This window comes from Mytilus edulis, chromosome 7, assembly GCF_963676685.1.
Source record: "Mytilus edulis chromosome 7, xbMytEdul2.2, whole genome shotgun sequence".
Lineage (NCBI taxonomy): Eukaryota > Metazoa > Mollusca > Bivalvia > Mytilida > Mytilidae > Mytilus > Mytilus edulis.
Genome location: NC_092350.1, coordinates 19269983 through 19296947, shown reverse-complemented (window position 1 = coordinate 19296947; position 26965 = coordinate 19269983). Strand labels below are relative to the sequence as shown.

At 34.7% G+C, this 26965-nt stretch overlaps 1 protein-coding gene across 2 annotated transcripts; it reads left to right on the top strand.

The window, feature by feature from the left end:
- On the top strand, positions 1 to 26174 carry LOC139480941 (prestin-like). Of its 2 annotated transcripts, none has more exons than XM_071263925.1 (3): positions 1 to 151; positions 1409 to 1469; positions 22115 to 26174. In XM_071263925.1, the coding sequence occupies exon 3, from the start codon at positions 22163 to 22165 to the stop codon at positions 24203 to 24205; it is 2043 nt and encodes a 680-aa protein (XP_071120026.1). In that variant the 5' UTR covers positions 1 to 151; positions 1409 to 1469; positions 22115 to 22162; the 3' UTR covers positions 24206 to 26174. The 2 variants fall into 2 exon arrangements, with proteins under 2 accessions (XP_071120026.1, XP_071120027.1); XM_071263926.1 differs by lacking the exon at positions 1 to 151 and adding an exon at positions 158 to 272.
- The last annotated feature ends 791 nt before the right edge of the window (positions 26175 to 26965 follow it).

Sequence of the window (26965 nt, the reverse complement as noted above, 5' to 3'; positions counted from 1 at the left end):
GTGATTGTATAATAACTTGAAAGATATAATTTTCTTATATTATTACAATGGACAGCAACTTTATAATACCTATTAAAGTTAATCAGCGTAAAATAGTATCATCGTTCTACAGCGTGACTTTGTATATGTTTTGGCTTCCGGCTTTCAAACAGTAAGTACCTTTCAGTGATAAAAACAAACTACATTCTTTTTAATGTTAGTCCTGTCTGTAGAACGATAAAAGGAACTGTAACTGAACCAGCTTAATGAAATTAAACAAAACTCTTTACCAGGTCAGCCATTGTTTTTCTTGAACCTTTGAATTATTGTTGTTGTGTGCTCTCTTACTAGACTGATCCAGTCTAACATCTTTTCACACAATATTTTAAAAGTAAAGATACTTGTAAGTCATTACTGTATGTATAACTCAAATTTATAAAGTTGAATTTAAAATTATTGGTTAATAAAGTGAAAGTCGCAGGCAATTATTCTGAATTTTTTTAATCTTTAACCGCAAAAACGAGTTTTTTCGTGAGTCGAAACATAAAAAAATCGAATTGATCTGTTTCGTAATGGTGATCATAACACTTCAATTTGTACAGTATCAATTCCTGTTGCTCTTAATCATTACTCGGATGGAGCAGATTTTGAGTATAACGTATTGAGATATGAACATCATACGACCTTGCAAAGGGTATTTGTTTATTCTACTGAGAAATGGCAAGATTTCAATGGGAAACCTGATTATGACACAAGCGTAATTCTATATATGATCTCTAACTTATATTATTATATGAATTTCTCTAGCGGATTCTCACATATAATTAAAGCAGATAATAAGCAACAAACAATGTTCTGTCTGTCCAGTAAGTCCTGGACAGTATACATTATCTAAGTATTATAGATCCTTGACTATATACATTGTAGTCTATATCAGTGTTGGCTGTCCTAGTTGATCATTTATTCATGTTTAATATATCAAGTCAGAAACTAATAAATGATTTATTTTATATGTTCCAGTACATTAGTATATTTGTAGTCATACCCTTGGGCATGACTTAATTATCTGAAAACCTTTGAATCTAGATAGTCTAAGTACAAATATCAGTTGTATAGCAAAGTTCTTTAAAATATCTATGTATTTTTGCCACCGTGTTTATAATTCCCACCATTTGGAATCATGAATATTTATGTATTCATTGTATGCGTTTATTTTCTTTTTTATCATTTGTGTTATATGCATTTTTAAAGTTTAAACTAAACTATTTATACAAAAAGAATCTATTTAATGTATTTAATTTATAATATATTTAAAATTAAAAAAAAATGTTATTATATAACTATCGGAAGTGTATTCTATTTATAAAATTGTCAACAAAGCCTCGCAACTCTGGATAATAAAACGTAACTTTTTTTTTTAACTTTCCAGCATGTGTATACACAGCTGATGAAACAGTGAATTGTAACTAAGATGTAACCACACGTAAAAAGTAAGTACATACATACATTTCCGTAAGAAATCAATATGTTCATGTCAACATGTTTGATTATAACAATGTCTTCACAAAAATGAACAGACATAAACATGTAGAAAAACATAATAAGCTAAATAAATCAGAAACGTTTCGTCTGTTTACGGACAATGCATGTATATCCACTCACTTAGATATCACATATATTAACTGGTAAGTGTGAACATGGTGAATAGCTAGTTTCGTTAATAAATTGATATTACAGAACAGTACATTTCTAATAAAACAGTATAGTTTACACATCTTTGGTGATTTATGATAGTTACTTTAATTAAAGCGCATTTCTTTGACATTTATATTATTTCAATAACCTTGGCAAATTATATAATTTATCAATTTGTTTGTGGATGCACAGGTAAAATGTGTAATATTTAAGTGTGTGTCCGCCTGGACAATTTTTCACAGAGTAAATTATTTTAAAATTCACTTATAGTCAAACATTTTGATGACTACTTGCCTTATAGGACATAATGGGGGTATGAAATAACGGTTGCTGTAAAATTCTGTCCACTAAAGGACATCTTCGTTAGCCGAGTATTACGATCCAGTCACCTCCTCTGCTGGATTGTAACTCTTAGCTTGCGAAGATGACTAAAGGACGAATTTTATATCAGACATATCAGGTTTCACTACATTTTACATTTTAGTATAAATATAATGTTAGCTATATTTCATAAACTGCTGGTCTAAAATGAAATCAGCCTCAAATCTAAATCAGTTAGAAAGAGAGTCAAAGCACAGATACCAAAACAAAAATGTAAACATTATTTCATAAAGAACATTATTTAATCCTCCATCAGCATATTTACTGTTCAAGGACCAAATCAATCAAATGGTAAAATGTGTCCGCGCAATGATAACATGGACACTTTTTCACAGCTGAGGACATGTTTCCAGTTGTGTTTTTCTCAACAAATTATCTCTCTTTTGACATTTTGGTATTCTACTCTTATATTGTAAACTCACTTATGAAACCCAAACAAAATGGGAAAAGGTATACGTTTTCAACTACGCAATATATGAAAAGGTATGCATTTTTAACTTCGCTATGTACGAAAATGTATACATTTTCAACTTCGCAATATATGAAAAGGTGTACATTTTTCACTGCGCAATATATGAAAAGGTATACATTTTTAACTTCGCAATTTATGAAAAAGTATACATTTTTAACTACGCAATATATGAAAAGGTATACAGTTTTAACTTCGCAATATATGAAAAGGTTACATTTCTAACTACGCAATATATGAAAAGGTTACATTTTTACTATGCTCTGTATGAGAAGGTATACATTTTTAACTTCGCAATATATGAAAATGTTTACTTTTACAACTACGCAATATATGAAAAGGTTACATTTTTGACTATGCAATATATACAAAGGTTACATTTTTGACTATGCAATATATGAAAAGGTATTCTTTTTTCAACTACGCAATATATGAAAAAGTAGTAGAGTAGTGGTTTGTTACACCCCTCCCCAATATCATACATGGACATGACTCATTAACGGCAGATATCTTTATTTGGGGTTTATAATATGATGGGGTTTATAAATTTTAGGAATATAATTACCACGTTATAAACACCTGTTGGGGGTCATAATCTTAATGTCATCAAAGTCCGTTGGTTCAAAATACATTTACCTGTGTTTTCTTCTTCTATTAATAGATGTAATCATAAAGATGATTACTATATATAGAAATCAGTCTCGGTTTTTTTTTATCTATGCAATTGATGTAAAATGTCAAACGTTCTTTCAAAAGAAATTAAAATGGTGAGTAAAATATCAATGAAAAAAAATAAAAACAGTTTTCCCCTTCATTATTTTTATTTACTTTTTTTGTTTTGTCTTTAATTTTTCCTTTCTTAACTGTGAAATTGTAAAATATATTTTCGCCCTCAAATTTATTATAATAAACATTTTTTTAAATAGTTTTTCCCCCGTGTGTTTAATATTTTACTTCTCTTATCTTTATCTTTATTTTATTTTCTTAGCCGTGGATTATAAAATATCATAATGTGTTATTTTTGTTGAATATTGTTTTTATTTCGCCCCCAATTTATTATGGTAAAAAAATATTTGTGTCGCCCCCAACTTTATAATAGTTTAAATCTAATTCTTTGTAGGTTCGCTTTCTATCCGATGAAACAATTAAAGAAATCCACCCCATGATAGTTTGGTCGTTTGCAAACCGCGAGGCACGAAAAGGGCATCGGATGACATACGCCGTTGATGTCGCTCAATTTAGGCGACGTATTTTTACAATGGAGAAGATATGTACCCCCAATATTGTCCCAGGACCACATACAAAGGGTGTATAAAAACTTACGATCTTCAGATATTATAACCCCAATCCGTAGATTTTCAGCCCCTAGCACCTGTTCTCGCAGATAATTATAATTACACGTTTGGAATTGTTCAGTGTATCAGAATAAGAAGTACAATTCAATCGCCAACATGCAGGAAGCACACAGACAGTCCTTACAGAGACATTACGTGAAATTGGTAAAAGAAACACCAACTGATCCTGTTGTTGATCATTTACATCAGAACGGGATCCTGACAGATGAGATGAGGGAAGAAATTTTACAGAATTCAAACTCTTATTCGAAAACTAGACAACCCATTACAAGGGGCCAATGGGCATTTGAATGTTTTTGTACAGCACTGGCTGATGAAGGCAATATAAAAAAGATGTGGTATGATTGCCAATGAGACAACTGTCCACAAGAGACCAAAATGACACAGACATTAACAACTATAGGTCACCGTAGGGTCTTCAACAATGAGCAAAGCTCATACCGCATAGTCAGCTATAAAATGCCCAGATAAGACAATGTAAAACAATTCAAACGAGAAAACTAACGGCCTTATTTATATATATAAAAAAATGAAAGAAAAACAAATATGTAACACATAAACAAGCGACAACCACTGAATTACGGCCTCCTGACCTTGGACAGGTACGAACATTAATAATGTCAAGTTTAGTACATATTTTGAAAGAGTCAAAATAAAGTCAAGTTTAGTAAATATTTTGAAAGAGTCAAAGATTGAATCAGAAGTATCAAAAGATAGAGCCATGTTACCTATAGGAGGTAATATATTTGTCGTCGTCAATGAATGGCGTGAGAAGGTGTTGTTTCACATCCGTAATTACGAAAAGAATTCAGCAGACACATATGTTCCTACAAAAAAGGGAATCGCACTGGATTTGAACCAATTGCAGCCATTAGAAATATATGTTAACGAAATCAAAGAGGCTATAAGTCAGATGATTGATGACGTTACAGCCCGGGGGTTCCTGAAATGGCTTTTCATCTTGGTAGAGGTGTGTTCGTTTCTGTTAACAAAACGTACCCAACTGTTGATGTCAGACAACGCTGGAAGATCCCTGAAACCAATTAGATAGTTTCAACAAAGAAGGGTATTTCTCTCACATATGCCAAGTGGGAAACTTTGAAAGGGAACTTTCCTGACGTCAGAGAGAGTGTTCCTGCAATAGAAGATACGACCCCTTGTATTTTATCAGAAGACCATCAACACCAAGGAGGGATGCTTATGTGTTCAAACTGTAACCCATTCGCCGAACCGTTATGAAGGACGAGGAATAAAAACGTTAAAATTGTCTGAGTGATCAATTGCGTCTCCTGTTGGTTCAGAACACAACATGAATTCACGAGACAGCGTTCGAGTCTGAAGAACGAAACGAACCTTTTAGGCTTAATATGGGGCGTAAAATGCCGTTTCAGTTAAGTTTGGCGTCCAACATTTCCTCCATGTATGAAAAATATACAATGCATTTAGGACTGGTGTCGTTGTACTGGTTGCTCTGATGTCATCAAGTTTAGCTGTAACCAGTGAAATATCCCGGAGAGTATCCAATTAGCAGACAGATTGTAAAAGAATTTCGATAGATCATACGAACAGACATATGATGATGATAAACAATAGGACATGTAGATATTTTGAACAATGTGATCTCCCGGGATACTATAAAATCACTGTATGTTCAATCAGAAAACAAAATAAAAGAGATTTAAAAAAGTGCGGTATAGAGTTCAACCCTAAACAATGGAAACATTTGCAGAGATTGAATCCAAATATAAACAGTGCTATGAAAAGAGCTGGTGAAGAACTGAGACAAAAGACATGATAAATTTGTTTGATTATGATTATTTATGTATTTTTTTCATTTTGTAGATAATAAATAAATTTTGGTAAAAAAAAAGATTAAATGTTTTGTATTTATTAAAACTGTTACGAAAGCTTTGTGTCATTCGGTATACAAAGACAAAAGCAGTCACAAAATGGAAATATGCAACAGAAATAACAAAATCTAAAAAAAAACGTATGGAAGTATCTTTCGAAACAGGAGGTAAACACGTATTATTCTCTTAACGTCATGAAATGTGCAATTGTCGAGAGAAGCATTCGAACTGTTAAGTCCATTTATTCAGGTATTTCAGACACAACCAAACGTATAAGCTCGTAAATGTCATTCAAGATATGGTCAAGGGGTGTGACGCAAGGCAACATCGTACACTTGGTGGTTTCGCCCCGGTTGATGTGACTAAACGCAATGCAGATGAAATGTGTTTAAGCGCCTATCTTGCTCGAAACCCTAAAAACAACAGAGATCAAAAGAAGGAAAAAAGGCGTTAGGTTTAAAATAAATGATCATCCATTTCAACGTGGATATCTACAGAAATGGACAAAGAAGATATTCAAGATTTCACGTCGGTATTTTCTACAAAATCTTAGTCTGTATAAGGTCTTTGGCCTTCAAAATGAAGAAATTGAAGGGACCTTCCAAGATAATGAAGTTCAGAAAGTACGGAAGGATGGCGATACCATATGGAAAATAGAAAAGGTTGTTAAAAGACGACAAAATAATGGTGTTAAACAGGTATTGGTTCGCTGGCTCTGCTACCCTAAACAAATGACTCATGGGTTCCCGCGTTGGACATCCAGAAATAAAAAAAATAACACAACTTCTTTTAACAAAACGTCATTTTTTTTCTCCATCAAAATGAGTATGCGTATGGTTCTCAAGTCGTCCGATGGTTCCGATTTGTTTGAAAAGAACATGGCTCACAATTTCACTGTACATTGGATAGGCATATAAATCTTAAAGCATACTGGGTAGTGGCATTGACAGAAATCGATCTGACTTATAAAAGCTCGTCAAAATATATAGAAAATGTTTACGTCTATTCAAACATTTGTGAAGAGAGTTTTGTCGGATCTACTGATAAACCAATCCTACGTAAAAATTTACATCAGTAAAGACGCAACGGAAGCACATGTCATCAACAAGAAAAAACACTACAGGTCATATATGATCTTTAACAATGCTTATTATGTTCCTGTACGTTTGGGGCAATTGAGCCAAGTTCATATCTTTTTAAACGTCGACAAGGGGCAACCGCGTTCAGTTGTCAATTTGGAAGGCTGTGTAACACTTTACTTAAAAAAGTATTCCTTTCTGTAGAGATGTCTAAATCTGCCTACACCAGTGATGCATTGGTATGACAAGAGGCCATAAATCAAGCGAAGTTTAAAAAAAACAACACAATAATCAATTAGGAAAGGGTTTCCTAGACGTTACGGCAAAAACTTACATAAACTTTCCTCCTCAAGATGTATCTACAGTAGATTTTTTCGTTTCTGGACAAGATCCAAATACGTGGATGACCGTTGGTTTTCCCGTTTGAATGGTTTTACACTAGTAATATTTGGGCCCTTTATAGCTTGTTGTTTGGTGTGAGGCAAGGCTCTGTGTTGAAGACCGTACATTGACCTATAATGGTTTACTTTTTTAAATTGTTATTTGGAATGAGAGTTGTCTCATTGGCACTCACACCACATCTTCCTATATCTATATAAGACTAAGTAGATTATATGTTCGTGCAAAACTTGTCAAGCCGATGGAACGGCACTTGACGATACAGATATGTCGAGTATTGTAAACTTGCCTCTTCAAGCTATGTGGGCATAAATGGGTGTGTATATGAATAATAAACTAGTGTCTTTGAATACGCCAAACTACCCATGGAGAGCCTATTTTAACACTATTCTTACCAGTGGTACCGATGAACAGAAATCACAACTTCTGTCACAATTGTTCATGAAAGATTCCGGTGATTTAGCGTCTACGGATGGGAAGGGTGGACCAAACAGTGGATTAATTATTCGTCACGATTTAATCAAGAACAGCAGAGAATTTAAAATGGAGGGACCGCTGTTTGAAGATATGTTTTCACTGGATCGACATTTATTACAAGGCGTTGATTTGTATATAAAACTTTATCGTTGTAGCGACCATGCAGTTTTTTTGTCATTTCGGGTGAAGACGCCCTCACCTACAAGTAACAGTTGTTAGATTGTGTTTATAAGGTATGTAAAATTAAAGTCGATCCAAGCATTATTGTTAACCATATGAAACAGATAGAAACCAAACCTGTCCGTTACTATTTTCAAAGGACGGACGTGAAACGAAACACTATCAATAAAGACTCAAAGGAGTTTATTTGGGACACTATGTTCAACATCCGCCCAAGTACTCTGGTCTTAGGGCTAATCTCCCAAGAAATTGGAAATGGTACGAACGGTACTAGTCTAACCCCTTCTTTTTCAACCATTACAATGATGCTGATGTAGGACTGTACGTAAACGGAGAGAGCGTTCCAGCGAGACCGTTAAAGCTTGATTTTGGTGATAATCGACAATATGAAACGGCAAACGCTAACTTATTTGAGGCCTGTGAAAAAATGAATAGAGACGCAGCACTCACAATTACTAGAGAAGACTATGGAAAAGAGAACATGCTTTTCCATTGGACCCGAAAGGACTTAGAGATGACTATATAATCTTGGTGAAGCATGGGAATATGAGACCCGAAATAAAATGCAAGACGGTACTACCCTCTGCCGTCACGTGCATATCATTTGGAGTATTCGATTCGTTTCTAGAGATAGACCATTCCCGCAACGTTCGCTATATACAGTCATGAATGGGAAGGAACTATAATGTGCCATTTGATCCAATTCATGTATAACATGGCAAGTGAAAGGAATATTTGCAAAGAACAATTTACAAACAGGGAAAATACATTACCCTCAGTGTCTACATCGTTAACAACCATACGGGTGATATGCAAGGAAAACATTGGATGGCAATTGTGTTACAAAGTTAATCACACGGGGTGTTTTTTCAACAGTTTTGAAAAACCACCGGAATTCTATAGAGAAGAATTAAAACATTTTCTGAACTGTAACGTGAAACAATACGAGTGTTTTAATGTTCAAGTGCAACCAAAGTCGTCTTCTCATTGTGGATTGTTTGTGTTAACTTTTCTCATGTTGAATATATGTTTTTAATATTGGTTAGATTGTATTGTCAATATTTTTTATTCAAACGTTTATGCTAACGACCATTTTGTATTTAATTTTGTCAACACTTATTATAGTTTGTGTCAACAAAATATATATGCATGTGTCCATCGTGTTAAATTATCTGTTCTGCATCAAATGCTCTCATACCTTATCCGGACGTCAAGCTGACAACTTCACGCGATATTTTACCTTTTCAAAGTCCTTGCACTTTCATGATATTGGGAGCGACTCAAAGTGGAAAAACTACATTTCTTATGAAATTACTAAGACAAGCATCTGTCATGTTTAATACCCCAACGGTACAAGTAGTTTACTGTTATACGAAGTTTCAACAATAAAATTGAGAATGGAAATGGGGAATGTGTCAAAGAGACAACAACCCGACCAAATAAAAAACAACAGCAGAGGGTCACAAACAGGTCTTCAATGTAGCGAGAAATTCCCGCACCCGGAGGCGTCCTTCAGCTGGCCCCTAAACAAATATATACTAGTACAGTGATAATGAACGCCATACTAATTTCCAAATTGTACACAAGAAACTAAAATTAAAATAATACAAGACTAACAAAGGCCAGAGGCTCCTGACTTGGGACAGGCGCAAAAATGCGGCGAGGTTAAACATGTTTGTGAGATCTCAACCCTCCCCCTATACCTCTAACCAATGTAGTAAAGTAAACGCATAACAATACGCACATTAAAATTCAGTTCAAGAGAAATCCGAGTCTGATGTCAGAAGATGTAACCAAAGAAAATAAACAAAATGACAATAATACATAAATAACAACAGACTACTAGCAGTTAACTGACATGCCAGCTTCAGACTTCAATTAAACTGACTGAATGATTATGATTTCATCATATGAACATCAGGCACAATCCTTCCCGTTAGGGGTTTAGTATCATACTATCATAACATATATGAGAAGAACCCATTTTTGACCAAGTTCAACAAACTATACCCAATGTTTTAATGTAAGAGGGCTTCCCAACACAAAATGACATTATTGAATGGACCAACCAGGACAAGCACACACTCCTTGTTCTGGATGGCATGATGAAATAGATCAGTAAGAGTGACGAGGCTTCACACCTGGCAACCGCGCTATCACATCATAGGAACTGTTCGGTGATTTTCATAACCCCAAACCTGTTTGAAAAGTAACACATTTCAGATCGATAACTGTAAATACCCACATTTTTGTACTCATGGCCAATAACAGCGATAAAAAAAACTTCTCGCCTTTGCAAGTCAGGCATTCCCTGATGAGACGAAATATTTCAAAGAGGTCTATGATAAAGCCATCAGTTGTGTTTCAGTTGGGGATATCTTGTATGTGACTTATCCCATAATACAGCTAAAAAGTATCGCTTGCGTACTTCTATATTTCCAACCGTTACGTCACCATTGTATTTGCCTCAAAGAAATAAAACCGGAGACGAGCAGACGTACAGCACCAGTTGACAAAAAAAATGCCGTCAAGGATCACCTCATACAGTATATTTCTGAAATTCATATATGAAGCTAACCCTAGACAACAGAAAGTGTTAATTCAGGCAGCTTCGAATGATCTAATGGATATGCTATCGGAAATAGCATTATATATATATAGAGGAAGCTTACGGTCAGCCCCTTTCATATAAGAAAGCTTAGATCTTACATCCTACACATTCGTTCCTTGTCATCCAGATCGATCACATACACACGGAAAGTAATATTTTAGTGAGACATCCTACACTGACTTGCCTTTTAATTAAACCGGTTTTGTTATTTCTGATCGAACAGTAATGACACAAGAGCTGAATACTCATGTCTAGGAAAAGATACGAACGTCTCATGAATCAACCAGAAAACTCACCATCAAACAGACTTGGGGGGAAAAGAAAGATTGAAAAACGACCACGACAAAAAACCCATAGCTAATTTTATGCCAATGATAGATCGTTTTTTACCCCCGAAATTAAAGGAACGTTCGACCGATCTTTAAAGATTCGTTTTAGCTCAAGACAACAACCAGTTAAATCATAACGAACAAGACGAATTATTATTAAACGGGAAAACGATGACTGGCTCGCACATTGTAAATCTTATTCACCACTTCGTGTCAGCACGCCATAGAAAAAAACCAATTGGAAGTACGGAGTTTCAAGACCTTTTGAGGAAACTGAATGTACCTGAATGAGATTATTTGCAGAACGGAGGTTAAACCTTTAATACAGACGGGAGGCTTATTCGTACAGGGGAAGGGAAGGAGAAACGTCATTCCTGGCATATCACACAAAAAAAGAACAGATTCATTGGATAAAGTACTGACTTTATTTTTACAACATATACAATATTTTTATTCAATAAAATCATCTTGTAATAGCCTTTTTCTTTCATTCTATATATACCCATAAGGGACTGTATCGAAATTGTCAAGAATAACACGTTTGTCATACGCGAATTTATACTTCTTTGTTTTTCTTTTCTGCTGAATATTTTTCTCTTGTGAGGTAGTCGACTTATTTAAGTTGGATTTTGTTCCCCTTCTTTCACATGGAAAAACATTTTTTTACAGCCATGCCAAAGACACTGAAACAGAAGACAAAACAGTAAATGACAGTTCATTTTTTTATATGAGTAAACGGTTATCAATGACACCCCAATGGTAACGTTTCCAACAATACGCGTATCTAAGTTATCCGTTAAAACGCGTATAAATAACCTGCGCGCAGCGGCGGCGGGCGGCCTTCCCCTCCGTAGCAAAAAGACCAATGAAGTCTGAGTTTTGGGGATGCCGCCCGCCGCCGCTGCGCGCAGGTTATTTATACGCGTTTGAACGGATAACTTAGATACGCGTATTGTTGGAAACGTTACCATTGGGGTGTCATTGATAACCGTTTACTCATATAAAAAAATGAACTGTCATTTACTGTTTTGTCTTCTGTTTCAGTGTCTTTGGCATGGCTGTAAAAAAATGTTTTTCCATGTGAAAGAAGGGGAACAAAATCCAACTTAAATAAGTCGACTACCTCACAAGAGAAAAATATTCAGCAGAAAAGAAAAACAAAGAAGTATAAATTCGCGTATGACAAACGTGTTATTCTTGACAATTTCGATACAGTCCCTTATGGGTATATATAGAATGAAAGAAAAAGGCTATTACACGATGATTTTATTGAATAAAAATATTGTATATGTTGTAAAAATAAAGTCAGTACTTTATCCAATGAATCTGTTCTTTTTTTGTGTGATATGCCAGGAATGACGTTTCTCCTTCCCTTCCCCTGTACGAATAAGCCTCCCGTCTGTATTAAAGGTTTAACCTCCGTTCTGCAAATAATCTCATTCAGGTACATTCAGTTTCCTCAAAAGGTCTTGAAACTCCGTACTTCCAATTGGTTTTCTTCTATGGCGTGCTGACACGAAGTGGTGAATAAGATTTACAATGTGCGAGCCAGTCATCGTTTTCCCGTTTAATAATAATTCGTCTTGTTCGTTATGATTTAACTGGTTGTTGTCTTGAGCTAAAACGAATCTTTAAAGATCGGTCGAACGTTCCTTTAATTTCGGGGGTAAAAAACGATCTATCATTGGCATAAAATTAGCTATGGGTTTTTTGTCGTGGTCGTTTTTCAATCTTTCTTTTCCCCCCAAGTCTGTTTGATGGTGAGTTTTCTGGTTGATTCATGAGACGTTCGTATCTTTTCCTAGACATGAGTATTCAGCTCTTGTGTCATTACTGTTCGATCAGAAATAACAAAACCGGTTTAATTAAAAGGCAAGTCAGTGTAGGATGTCTCACTAAAATATTACTTTCCGTGTGTATGTGATCGATCTGGATGACAAGGAACGAATGTGTAGGATGTAAGATCTAAGCTTTCTTATATGAAAGGGGCTGACCGTAAGCTTCCTCTATATATATCTAATGCTATTTCCGATAGCATATCCATTAGATCATTCGAAGCTGCCTGAATTAACACTTTCTGTTGTCTAGGGTTAGCTTCATATATGAATTTCAGAAATATACTGTATGAGGTGATCCTTGACGGCATTTTTTTTGTCAACTGGTGCTGTACGTCTGCTCGTCTCCGGTTTTATTTCTTTGAGGCAAATACAATGGTGACGTAACGGTTGGAAATATAGAAGTACGCAAGCGATACTTTTTAGCTGTATAAGGGGATAAGTCACATACAAGATATCCCCAACTGAAACACAACTGATGGCTTTATCATAGACCTCTTTGAAATATTTCGTCTCATCAGGGAATGCCTGACTTGCAAAGGCGAGAAGTTTTTTTTATCGCTGTTATTGGCCATGAGTACAAAAATGTGGGTATTTACAGTTATCGATCTGAAATGTGTTACTTTTCAAACAGGTTTGGGGTTATGAAAATCACCGAACAGTTCCTATGATGTGATAGCGCGGTTGCCAGGTGTGAAGCCTCGTCACTCTTACTGATCTATTTCATCATGCCATCCAGAACAAGGAGTGTGTGCTTGTCCTGGTTGGTCCATTCAATAATGTCACTTTGTGTTGGGAAGCCCTCTTACATTAAAACATTGGGTATAGTTTGTTGAACTTGGTCAAAAATGGGTTCTTCTCATATATGTTATGATAGTATGATACTAAACCCCTAACGGGAAGGATTGTGCCTGATGTTCATATGATGAAATCATAATCATTCAGTCAGTTTAATTGAAGTCTGAAGCTGGCATGTCAGTTAACTGCTAGTAGTCTGTTGTTATTTATGTATTATTGTCATTTTGTTTATTTTCTTTGGTTACATCTTCTGACATCAGACTCGGATTTCTCTTGAACTGAATTTTAATGTGCGTATTGTTATGCGTTTACTTTACTACATTGGTTAGAGGTATAGGGGGAGGGTTGAGATCTCACAAACATGTTTAACCTCGCCGCATTTTTGCGCCTGTCCCAAGTCAGGAGCCTCTGGCCTTTGTTAGTCTTGTATTATTTTAATTTTAGTTTCTTGTGTACAATTTGGAAATTAGTATGGCGTTCATTATCACTGTACTAGTATATATTTGTTTAGGGGCCAGCTGAAGGACGCCTCCGGGTGCGGGAATTTCTCGCTACATTGAAGACCTGTTTGTGACCCTCTGCTGTTGTTTTTTATTTGGTCGGGTTGTTGTCTCTTTGACACATTCCCCATTTCCATTCTCAATTTTATTGTTGAAACTTCGTATAACAGTAAACTACTTGTACCGTTGGGGTATTAAACATGACAGATGCTTGTCTTAGTAATTTCATAAGAAATGTAGTTTTTCCACTTTGAGTCGCTCCCAATATCATGAAAGTGCAAGGACTTTGAAAAGGTAAAATATCGCGTGAAGTTGTCAGCTTGACGTCCGGATAAGGTATGAGAGCATTTGATGCAGAACAGATAATTTAACACGATGGACACATGCATATATATTTTGTTGACACAAACTATAATAAGTGTTGACAAAATTAAATACAAAATGGTCGTTAGCATAAACGTTTGAATAAAAAATATTGACAATACAATCTAACCAATATTAAAAACATATATTCAACATGAGAAAAGTTAACACAAACAATCCACAATGAGAAGACGACTTTGGTTGCACTTGAACATTAAAACACTCGTATTGTTTCACGTTACAGTTCAGAAAATGTTTTAATTCTTCTCTATAGAATTCCGGTGGTTTTTCAAAACTGTTGAAAAAACACCCCGTGTGATTAACTTTGTAACACAATTGCCATCCAATGTTTCCTTGCATATCACCCGTATGGTTGTTAACGATGTAGACACTGAGGGTAATGTATTTTCCCTGTTTGTAAATTGTTCTTTGCAAATATTCCTTTCACTTGCCATGTTATACATGAATTGGATCAAATGGCACATTATAGTTCCTTCCCATTCATGACTGTATATAGCGAACGTTGCGGGAATGGTCTATCTCTAGAAACGAATCGAAAACTCCAAATGATATGCACGTGACGGCAGAGGGTAGTACCGTCTTGCATTTTATTTCAGCTCTCATATTCCCATGCTTCACCAAGATTATATAGTCATCTCTAAGTCCTTTCGGGTCCAATGGAAAAGCATGTTCTCTTTTCCATAGTCTTCTCTAGTAATTGTGAGTGCTGCGTCTCTATTCATTTTTTCACAGGCCTCAAATAAGTTAGTGTTTGCCGTTTCATATTGTCGATTATCACCAAAATCAAGCTTTAACGGTCTCGCTGGAACGCTCTCTCCGTTTACGTACAGTCCTACATCAGCATCATTGTAATGGTTGAAAAAGAAGGGGTTAGTACCGTTCGTACCATTTCCAATTTCTTGGGAGATTAGCCCTAAGACCAGAGTACTTGGGCGGATGTTGAACATAGTGTCCCAAATAAACTCCTTTGAGTCTTTATTGATAGTGTTTCGTTTCACGTCCGTCCTTTGAAAATAGTAACGGACAGGTTTGGTTTCTATCTGTTTCATATGGTTAACAATAATGCTTGGATCGACTTTAATTTTACATACCTTATAAACACAATCTAACAACTGTTACTTGTAGGTGAGGGCGTCTTCACCCGAAATGACAAAAAAAACTGCATGGTCGCTACAACGATAAAGTTTTATATACAAATCAACGCCTTGTAATAAATGTCGATCCAGTGAAAACATATCTTCAAACAGCGGTCCCTCCATTTTAAATTCTCTGCTGTTCTTGATTAAATCGTGACGAATAATTAATCCACTGTTTGGTCCACCCTTCCCATCCGTAGACGCTAAATCACCGGAATCTTTCATGAACAATTGTGACTGAAGTTGTGATTTCTGTTCATCGGTACCACTGGTAAGAATAGTGTTAAAATAGGCTCTCCATGGGTAGTTTGGCGTATTCAAAGACACTAGTTTATTATTCATATACACACCCATTTATGCCCACATAGCTTGAAGAGGCAAGTTTACAATACTCGACATATCTGTATCGTCAAGTGCCGTTCCATCGGCTTGACAAGTTTTGCACGAACATATAATCTACTTAGTCTTATATAGATATAGGAAGATGTGGTGTGAGTGCCAATGAGACAACTCTCATTCCAAATAACAATTTAAAAAAGTAAACCATTATAGGTCAATGTACGGTCTTCAACACAGAGCCTTGCCTCACACCAAACAACAAGCTATAAAGGGCCCAAATATTACTAGTGTAAAACCATTCAAACGGGAAAACCAACGGTCATCCACGTATTTGGGACCTTGTCCAGAAACGAAAAAATCTACTGTAGATACATCTTGAGGAGGAAAGTTTATGTAAGTTTTTGCCGTAACGTCTAGGAAACCCTTTCCTAATTGATTATTGTGTTGTTTTTTTTAAACTTCGCTTGATTTATGGCCTCTTGTCATACCAATGCATCACTGGTGTAGGCAGATTTAGACATCTCTACAGAAAGGAATACTTTTTTAAGTAAAGTGTTACACAGCCTTCCAAATTGACAACTGAACGCGGTTGCCCCGTGTCGACGTTTAAAAAGATATGAACTTGGCTCAATTGCCCCAAACGTACAGGAACATAATAAGCATTGTTAAAGATCATATATGACCTGTAGTGTTTTTTCTTGTTGATGACATGTGCTTCCGTTGCGTCTTTACTGATGTAAATTTTTACGTAGGATTGGTTTATCAGTAGATCCGACAAAACTCTCTTCACAAATGTTTGAATAGACGTAAACATTTTCTATATATTTTGACGAGCTTTTATAAGTCAGATCGATTTCTGTCAATGCCACTACCCAGTATGCTTTAAGATTTATATGCCTATCCAATGTACAGTGAAATTGTGAGCCATGTTCTTTTCAAACAAATCGGAACCATCGGACGACTTGAGAACCATACGCATACTCATTTTGATGGAGAAAAAAAATGACGTTTTGTTAAAAGAAGTTGTGTTATTTTTTTTATTTCTGGATGTCCAACGCGGGAACCCATGAGTCATTTGTTTAGGGTAGCAGAGCCAGCGAACCAATACCTGTTTAACACCATTATTTTGTCGTCTTTTAACAACCTTTTCTATTTTCCATATGGTATCGCCATCCTTCCGTACTTTCTGAACTTCATTATCTTGGAAGGTCCCTTCAATTTCTTCATTTTGAAGGCCAAAGACCTTATACAGACTAAGATTTTGTAGAAAATACCGACGTGAAATCTTGAATATCTTCTTTGTCCATTTCTGTAGATATCCACGTTGAAATGGATGATCATTTACTTTAAACCTAACGCCTTTTTTCCTTCTTTTGATCTCTGTTGTTTTTAGGGTTTCGAGCAAGATAGGCGCTTAAACACATTTCATCTGCATTGCGTTTAGTCACATCAACCGGTGCGAAACCACCAAGTGTACGATGCTGCCTTGCGTCACACCCCTTGACCATATCTTGAATGACATTTACGAGCTTATACGTTTGGTTGTGTCTGAAATACATGAATAAATGGACTTAACAGTTCGAATGCTTCTCTCGACAATTGCACATTTCATGACGTTAAGAGAATAATACGTGTTTACCTCCTGGTTCGAAAGATACTTCCATACGTTTTTTTTTAGATTTTGTTATTTCTGTTGCATATTTCCATTTTGTGACTGCTTTTGTCTTTGTATACCGAATGACACAAAGCTTTCGTAACAGTTTTAATAAATACAAAACATTTAATCTTTTTTTTTACCAAAATTTATTTATTATCTACAAAATGAAAAAAATACATAAATAATCATAATCAAACAAATTTATCATGTCTTTTGTCTCAGTTCTTCACCAGCTCTTTTCATAGCACTGTTTATATTTGGATTCAATCTCTGCAAATGTTTCCATTGTTTAGGGTTGAACTCTATACCGCACTTTTTTAAATCTCTTTTATCCACCCAGACTTGTTTTCTGATTGAACATACAGTGATTTTATAGTATCCCGGGAGATCACATTGTTCAAAATATCTACATGTCCTATTGTTCATCATCATCATATGTCTGTTCGTATGATCTATCGAAATTCATTTACAATCTGTCTGCTAATAGGATACTCTCCGGGATATTTCACTGGTTACAGCTAAACTTGATGACATCAGAGCAACCAGTACAACGACACCAGTCCTAAATGCATTGCATATTTTTCATACATGGAGGAAATGTTGGACGCCAAACTTAACTGAAACGGCATTTTACGCCCCATATTAAGCCTAAAAGGTTCGTTTCGTTCTTCAGATTCGAACGCTGTCTCGTGAATTCATGTTGTGTTCTGAACCAACAGGAGACGCAATTGATCACTCAGACAATTTTAACGTTTTTATTCCTCGTCCTTCATAACGGTTCGGCGAATGGGTTACAGTTTGAACACATAAGCATCCCTCCTTGGTGTTGATGGTCTTCTGATAAAATACAAGGGGTCGTATCTTCTATTGCAGGAACACTCTCTCTGACGTCAGGAAAGTTCCCTTTTAAAGTTTCCCACTTGGCATATGTGAGAGAAATACCCTTCTTTGTTGAAACTATCTAATTGGTTTCAGGGATCTTCCAGCGTTGTCTGACATCAACAGTTGGGTACGTTTTGTTAACAGAAACGAACACACCTCTACCAAGAAGTCATTTCAGGAACCCCCGGGCTGTAACGTCATCAATCATCTGACTTATAGCCTCTTTGATTTCGTTAACATATATTTCTAATGGCTGCAATTGGTTCAAATCCAGTGCGATTCCCTTTTTTGTAGGAACATATGTGTCTGCTGAATTCTTTTCGTAATTACGGATGTGAAACAACACCTTCTCACGCCATTCATTGACGACGACAAATATATTACCTCCTATAGGTAACATGGCTCTATCTTTTGATACTTCTGATTCAATCTTTGACTCTTTCAAAATATTTACTAAACTTGACTTTATTTTGACTCTTTCAAAATATGTACTAAACTTGACATTATTAATGTTTGTACCTGTCCAAGGTCAGGAGGCCGTAATTCAGTGGTTGTCGTTTGTTTATGTGTTACATATTTGTTTTTCTTTCATTTTTTTATATATATAAATAAGGCCGTTAGTTTTCTCGTTTGAATTGTTTTACATTGTCTTATCTGGGCATTTTATAGCTGACTATGCGGTATGAGCTTTGCTCATTGTTGAAGACCCTACGGTGACCTATAGTTGTTAATGTCTGTGTCATTTTGGTCTCTTGTGGACAGTTGTCTCATTGGCAATCATACCACATCTTTTTTTATATTGCCTTCATCAGCCAGTGCTGTACAAAAACATTCAAATGCCCATTGGCCCCTTGTAATGGGTTGTCTAGTTTTCGAATAAGAGTTTGAATTCTGTAAAATTTCTTCCCTCATCTCATCTGTCAGGATCCCGTTCTGATGTAAATGATCAACAACAGGATCAGTTGGTGTTTCTTTTACCAATTTCACGTAATGTCTCTGTAAGGACTGTCTGTGTGCTTCCTGCATGTTGGCGATTGAATTGTACTTCTTATTCTGATACACTGAACAATTCCAGACGTGTAATTATAATTATCTGCGAGAACAGGTGCTAGGGGCTGAAAATCTACGGATTGGGGTTATAATATCTGAAGATCGTAAGTTTTTATACACCCTTTGTATGTGGTCCTGGGACAATATTGGGGGTACATATCTTCTCCATTGTAAAAATACGTCGCCTAAATTGAGCGACATCAACGGCGTATGTCATCCGATGCCCTTTTCGTGCCTCGCGGTTTGCAAACGACCAAACTATCATGGGGTGGATTTCTTTAATTGTTTCATCGGATAGAAAGCGAACCTACAAAGAATTAGATTTAAACTATTATAAAGTTGGGGGCGACACAAATATTTTTTTACCATAATAAATTGGGGGCGAAATAAAAACAATATTCAACAAAAATAACACATTATGATATTTTATAATCCACGGCTAAGAAAATAAAATAAAGATAAAGATAAGAGAAGTAAAATATTAAACACACGGGGGGAAAACTATTTAAAAAAATGTTTATTATAATAAATTTGAGGGCGAAAATATATTTTACAATTTCACAGTTAAGAAAGGAAAAATTAAAGACAAAACAAAAAAAGTAAATAAAAATAATGAAGGGGAAAACTGTTTTTATTTTTTTTCATTGATATTTTACTCACCATTTTAATTTCTTTTGAAAGAACGTTTGACATTTTACATCAATTGCATAGATAAAAAAAAACCGAGACTGATTTCTATATATAGTAATCATCTTTATGATTACATCTATTAATAGAAGAAGAAAACACAGGTAAATGTATTTTGAACCAACGGACTTTGATGACATTAAGATTATGACCCCCAACAGGTGTTTATAACGTGGTAATTATATTCCTAAAATTTATAAACCCCATCATATTATAAACCCCAAATAAAGATATCTGCCGTTAATGAGTCATGTCCATGTATGATATTGGGGAGGGGTGTAACAAACCACTACTCTACTAAAAGTATACATTTTTTACTACGCAATATATGAAAAGGTATAAATTTTTAACTTCGCAATATATAAAAATATATATATATTAACTTCACAATATATGAAAAGGTGTACATTTTTCACTACGCAATATATGAAAAGGTAAACATTTTTAACTTCGCAATATATGAAAAGGTATTTATACTGCAATCAGCTATTTTACTATACAGATAAAGCTATACGTATAAACGTTAGCTTTATACGTCAATGACCTCAACTCACCTATAAGCCCCGCCTACTTACAACGTCACGTCACAACCATGACAACGTGTAGTAACAATGGTCAAACTTTTATGAATTTAAACCTGTTATGTCTTCAAATTGGTAATTTATATACCATGTTTATCAAATGCTATTAATTAAATTCCTTTTCCCTTTCTAATTCCGTAAATTGTCAATGCTTACCGCCTAGACTACGCTCATAGGGAAATACCCCAAAATGGTACCCCAAGGGGGAAATTCCAAACACTTTTTTTTAATAATATTTGTTTCATATTTTTATTATTTTTTTATTATTTTATCGATTTCAGTATAAAAACAATATACGTATAGTGTCTTGAAATATGAAATTTATTTGTATTCGGCACGAAACGGGAAAATGCTCGGTAGAACCTCGCATTTTCCCGTTTCTAAGCCTCATACAAATAAATTTCATATTTCAAGACACTATACGTATATTGTCTAAACATTTTTAACTACGCAATATATGAAAAGGTATACATTTTTAAACTCGATATATATGAAAAGGTACATATTTTTACTACGCAATATATGAAAAAGATTACATTTTTAAATCCACAATATATGAAAAGGTTACATTTTTAACTACGTAATATATATAGTTACATTTTTAACTATGCATTATATATGAAAATGTTACATTTTTAACATCGCATTATAATATGAAAAGGTATACATTTTTGACTTCGCGATATATGAAAATATATACATTTTCAACTTCGCAATATATAAAAAGGTATACATTTTTAACTACGCAATATATGAAATGGTATACATTATTAACATCGCAATATATGTGAAAATGTATACATTTTCAACTTCGCAATATTTAAAAAGATATACATTTTCAACTTCGCAATAAATAAAAAGGTATACATGTTTTACTTCGCAATATATGAAAAGGTTACATTTTTAACTACGCAATATATAAAAAGGTGACAATTTTAACTACGGAATATATGAAAATGTATACATTTTCAACTTTGCAATATATGAAAATGTATACATTTTCAACTTCGCAATATATAACAAGGTATTCATTTTTAACTACACAATATATGAAAAGGTATACATGTTTAACTTCGCAATTTATGAAAAGGTACACATTTTTATCTACGCAATATATGAAAAGTTATACATGTTTAAAATCTAAATAACATGAAAAGGATGGGGTTAGTACCTCAGTGGCTTCCTTTATCAATTAAGTATTTAAGTTTACTTCGGAGGATAACAGCACAAGAGTTGAACAGCATAGAGAAATTTTGTGATTGTAAATAAATAACGGACATTTGTCAAATAAGGAAGTTGGTTTCAGTTGCATATCTTTGATAGGCTGTTTAATTTATCCATATTTTTATAGACTCCTGAAATATTTAGAGTTTGACATAAGATGTATATATCCTTTTTATGGTTTCGATGTATACTTAGTAAAAATTAAAAAGTTTACTCTGTTATTTCTTTCCGTTTTAGGTAATAAATTCTACTGGGTCAAATTCGTCTACCGACGGCGTCTGCAAGATGTCGTCTCTCGTTTTACAGCTTTCCAGATATATGAAAACACAGTCTGAGTTGACTGAATGTTATGGCAAACCGAAGCCCTCGCCTAAGTCATTTACGGAGAAATTTAAAGACAAATGCAAACTTTCAAAAAAATGCCAGTTATTACTGTCATTATTTCCAATCATAAATGTCTTAAAAACATACAAGTTCCGTGTGTATATTTTAGATGATATTATAAGTGGCTTATCTGTAGCTTGCCTTCATGTACCTCTGGGACTTGCATTGGGCATCTTAGCATCATTATCACCGGCGTATGGGTTGTACACATCCTGCTTTCCTGTGCTCCTGTATGCTTTTTTCGGAACATCGCAGCACGTTTCGATTGGAACAAATGCTGTGATTGCTATTTTGACAGCAGAACTGGTAGAATTGCAGTTAGAACAGTATGATTTGACAGGTCATAAGTCAACCCTTAACGGTTCCATGGATAATAATCTAACATCTTTACAGGACACCGAAAATTCTGATTTAGAGTACAAAGCGTCAGTAGCAGCAGGTTCGTCATTTATTGTTGGATTGTTGCTGTTCATCATGGGGTTGTTCCGAATGGGTTTCATTACATCTTATTTGTCATCTTCGTTCATTGCGGCTTTTACGACAACCGGTGCAATTCACATCATGTCCAGTCAAATCCCTAATGCCCTTGGTATAACAATTCAACCTATCAACAAACCAGGAAAGCTGATCTATGTATATATTGAAATATTTAAAGCATTTCCAAAATTTCATGTTGCTACATTTTTAGTCTCTATAACATGCCTAATAATACTCGTATTGGTAAAAGATGTCATTAATGAGAGATGTAAAAACAGAATGAAAATGCCAATACCAATCGATTTTATTTTAGTTGTCGTAGCAACAATTATTTCGTACTTTGCAAAATTTCATGACAACTTTGGTATAGGTGTAGTAGGAGAAATACCAGCTAGACTGCCAACGCCCCAGTTCCCTCTAGTGTCTGTAAATATCATAGGACATAGTGCTGTCGTAGCTACAATCGTGTTTGTGCTTACGATTTCAATGGCCCGACTTTGTGAAGTGAAACACGGATATTCAGTTGACGACAATCAAGAACTCGTCGCATATGGCATTGCAAATCTAGGTGGCTCTTTTTTCTCCTGCTTTCCAGCATGCGTTGCACCACCTCGTACAATTGTTTTGAGTAGTATGGGAGCAAAAACAACATTAAATGGTATAGTATCAGCTGTTATTGTATTTCTTGTGATTATGTTCATAGGAAAATATGTTGAATCATTACCAAAAGCTGTTCTTGCAAGTATAATCATAGCAGCTATTAAAAATCTGTTATATCAGTTCAAGGACCTACCGATGCTATGGCGAGTAAACCGTTATGATTTCGTTATCTTTGTTGGTACAGTTATAAGTGGTGTCTTTATTGATTTTCCTTACGCTTTGTATGTAGGAGTTCAACTTTGTCTTTTAACAGTTGTTGTACAAAGTCAAAAATCATCGTCGTATACCATTGGAAAAGTTCAGCAAGAAGATCGTCTTCTTGATCAAAAGACTCACGATTTTCCATTATGTAACCCGAAAGTTGCAATATTTCGAATGGAATCATCTCTTTACTTTGCTACCTCTGATAAATTCATCAAGGATCTATACAAAGAGACTTTAAATCCGAAAGCCTATAGAAAACAACCGGATTTAAATGTTGAAATTATCATTAATCCGAGCAAAGATGACGGTAACAATGAAAAAGGAATTTCCTTGTCAAAAATAAATCAAGAAAACGGAAAACCCGTCGTACCTCTTACCCATATTATTATTGACTGTTCGTCTATGAACTATATCGACATGAATGGTAAGAAGGCTTTAATACAGATCAACTCCGAATATAAACAGGTTGGGGTAACCGTCTTGTTTGGAAACTGTACTAATTTCATGAAAACATTCACGAAGAAATCTGATTTATCACAGGAAATAGACCAGAAAAATGTATATGCTGACATTTTAGATGCGTATTATGCAGCAACTCATTAAGGCATTTTATATTTTTAAATTGACAAACTAGTATGTAAGTGGTGCTATATTGATTAAAATACATCGTGTTTTGTTTTAATTGCGCAGTTAATTCTGCAATGTATCTATCTATTGTACATAATTTACAGACGTTAAAAATATTATAACATTTGCTTTTCAAATCCTTCTTAGCTATTCAATTATAAAATGTAAGAAATTTATTCAGAATTTAATCCGACTGCTCTTTAACATTACATTTTATTAAGATCTTCTCGGGAAAGTAGGACTGGCAAATAACACTTAGTTTTGTTATTATAATGCGCAAAAACGTCTTATTTCGTTAATTTATACCTTACTGGGACAAATACATAATTCTATATCAAATTTCAATGCAGTAATTTCTCTCATGTTGCATTGAGATATGATTCATTGAGTACAAGTATTTTAAAGTATAGGTTCGCCACACCGTGAAATATATATGTACATATCTGTTGATGGATTACTTTTTTCTAACTTTTGGTCATATAATAATAACTAAATATATTGGGTTTCAAGACAAGGAAGTATAATTCTCTCCATACTAAAATTTCTAAATTTGCAACGTTCTACAATAAAAACAAGAACAAAACAGTTTTTCTGGATATACGTACTCATTCTGTTTAAAAATAGATTTCAAATGGTGCCATTACTATTTTCGAACGGTAGTATTCAGCATAGCCGCCGTCACTGTACATTTGCCACGATGTATTCAAATGTATGCAAATGTTGAAGCATTTTTGAATAATTCATAAGAAAATGTTTCTCCTTGTTTAAAAAAAAAATGATGATGAAATATACTTTGCTTTCGAGATAAAAACCATTGAAAAATTGGCGGGAAATGAAACCTATTTCTGTTGAAAGTTATCGTTACCTGATAAATTATTTTCGACATAGCCACCTACGCTTCAAATTTAGCTTCGTCATTTTGGGTTTGGTTCCAGAGATGTCTCATTTCATTTATACCAGATCCTCTTATGTTTAATCTAACACTTGAACCGACCTTAAACATGAAAAAAAAATCAGCACCCGATTTTACAGTTCAACATGGCCGCCATCCAATGATTAACGATCGATATATCGATATCGATATTTACAGGTTTACTGTTCGGAACATGCGAAAATATTATTCTTAGCTTGACAAAAAAATTAGTGAACTATTGAACACCACGAGTGCGTGAGGCTGTTGTTGGATTCTTGTCCAAATCAATTTATTGACTTTAAATGTTGTCTTTTCACTTTTAGAAATAATAGCAAAGTATATCGTCTGCTTCTAATAAGAAACATCGGTCATATGAAAGGTGAAATGTCTTTGCATTACACCGTGGATAATCTCAATAAGCATTTTGACACAAAGTTAACACTATACTATTTTAACTTTTTTAAAACAATACGAATTGAGCGTTATGGCATATATGTTTCATAGATGACGACCGTCTTAACTACAAGCTCGTCCTCCTTTACAACGAGTGTGACCAACCGAATAATACCTGTCACAGTTTTTGTACTTAATTAAGAGCAACAAGACGGCTGTCACATGTGGATGAAGATCTGCTTACTCTTCCGGATCGCTTGAAATCACCCCGGTTTTTCATGGGGTCGTGTTTTCAATCTTAAGTTTTCTTGCCATATAAGTTCATTTTCTATTTTGTCTTTTTGGTAGGTTTCTCCCTTTTTTTATACTGTGCAGTAAGTTTAGGAATTTTAATTTTGTTCTAAGGACAAATTCGTGAGCGAATACGACCATCGACGAACAGCAAAGCATTTTTCATTATATCCAAATCTTCATTGAACATTGCAAATTGAGTTATGATAAATACTGCTATAATTTTCCTTGGATAAAAAAAAAAGAGTACAGGCCTTACAGGCTATAGGGGTGTTTTAAAATTAAAATATGCAAACAGGTACTTGCCAATTCTGCGTATATTTATGAAACTAAACCAAAGAATTAAAAGGAACAACATAAGAAGAATGATAAACACTTGACTTTGAAACTTTCGCTTAGTTTACATGTTAAAGTTTGAGATCAATTCAATCTAAGGGGAGTGACGATCAATCAATGATATTCGGTATGCATTTGCATTTCTCTTGTCCATGAAGATTATTTGACCCTGTGACTTCATTCACGGTTCATTGACTTTTTAGAGTTTACAGATAAGGAAACGGCAATTCAATTCAACATGTGCATGATACCATCAAAATTACGAAAAAGCGAGACTTATAACAACAGTTTATTGGTAAAAAATATGTTGATTTCATATTCATGGGAAAGGTAGGGGCTGTTGGCTTATAGTCAAGTCAATACATCTTTAATACTAAGTTGACGAGGTCCAATTTGTCAGCCTTCATCAGGTAAAAACGGCAAATCAAAGAATTCAACTTTATATATAGCTAATATAGGACATTGGTGTTGATTAAAAATTACACCACTCCAGACCCTTTTGCAGTCCACATAATTAATATTGCCAATAATTAACAAGTTCCGCGTCGAATCCGATACCGATACCAATAGTATATTCACCTGTTACCTATTACCTTAACTGTACGTTCCGCATCTAACAGGCGCACCATGACCATACGGTGTATTTAGAATTTTGCTATATACACGGGTCATAACCACAGGGTTGAAACTACTAAATTCAACCATTGTCACATTGTTCCCTATTGTAGTATTTTAATCACTATGACTTTCTAAGATGACAATACGAATACTAAAAATTTGGACTTAAATTAAGGCGTATAGGT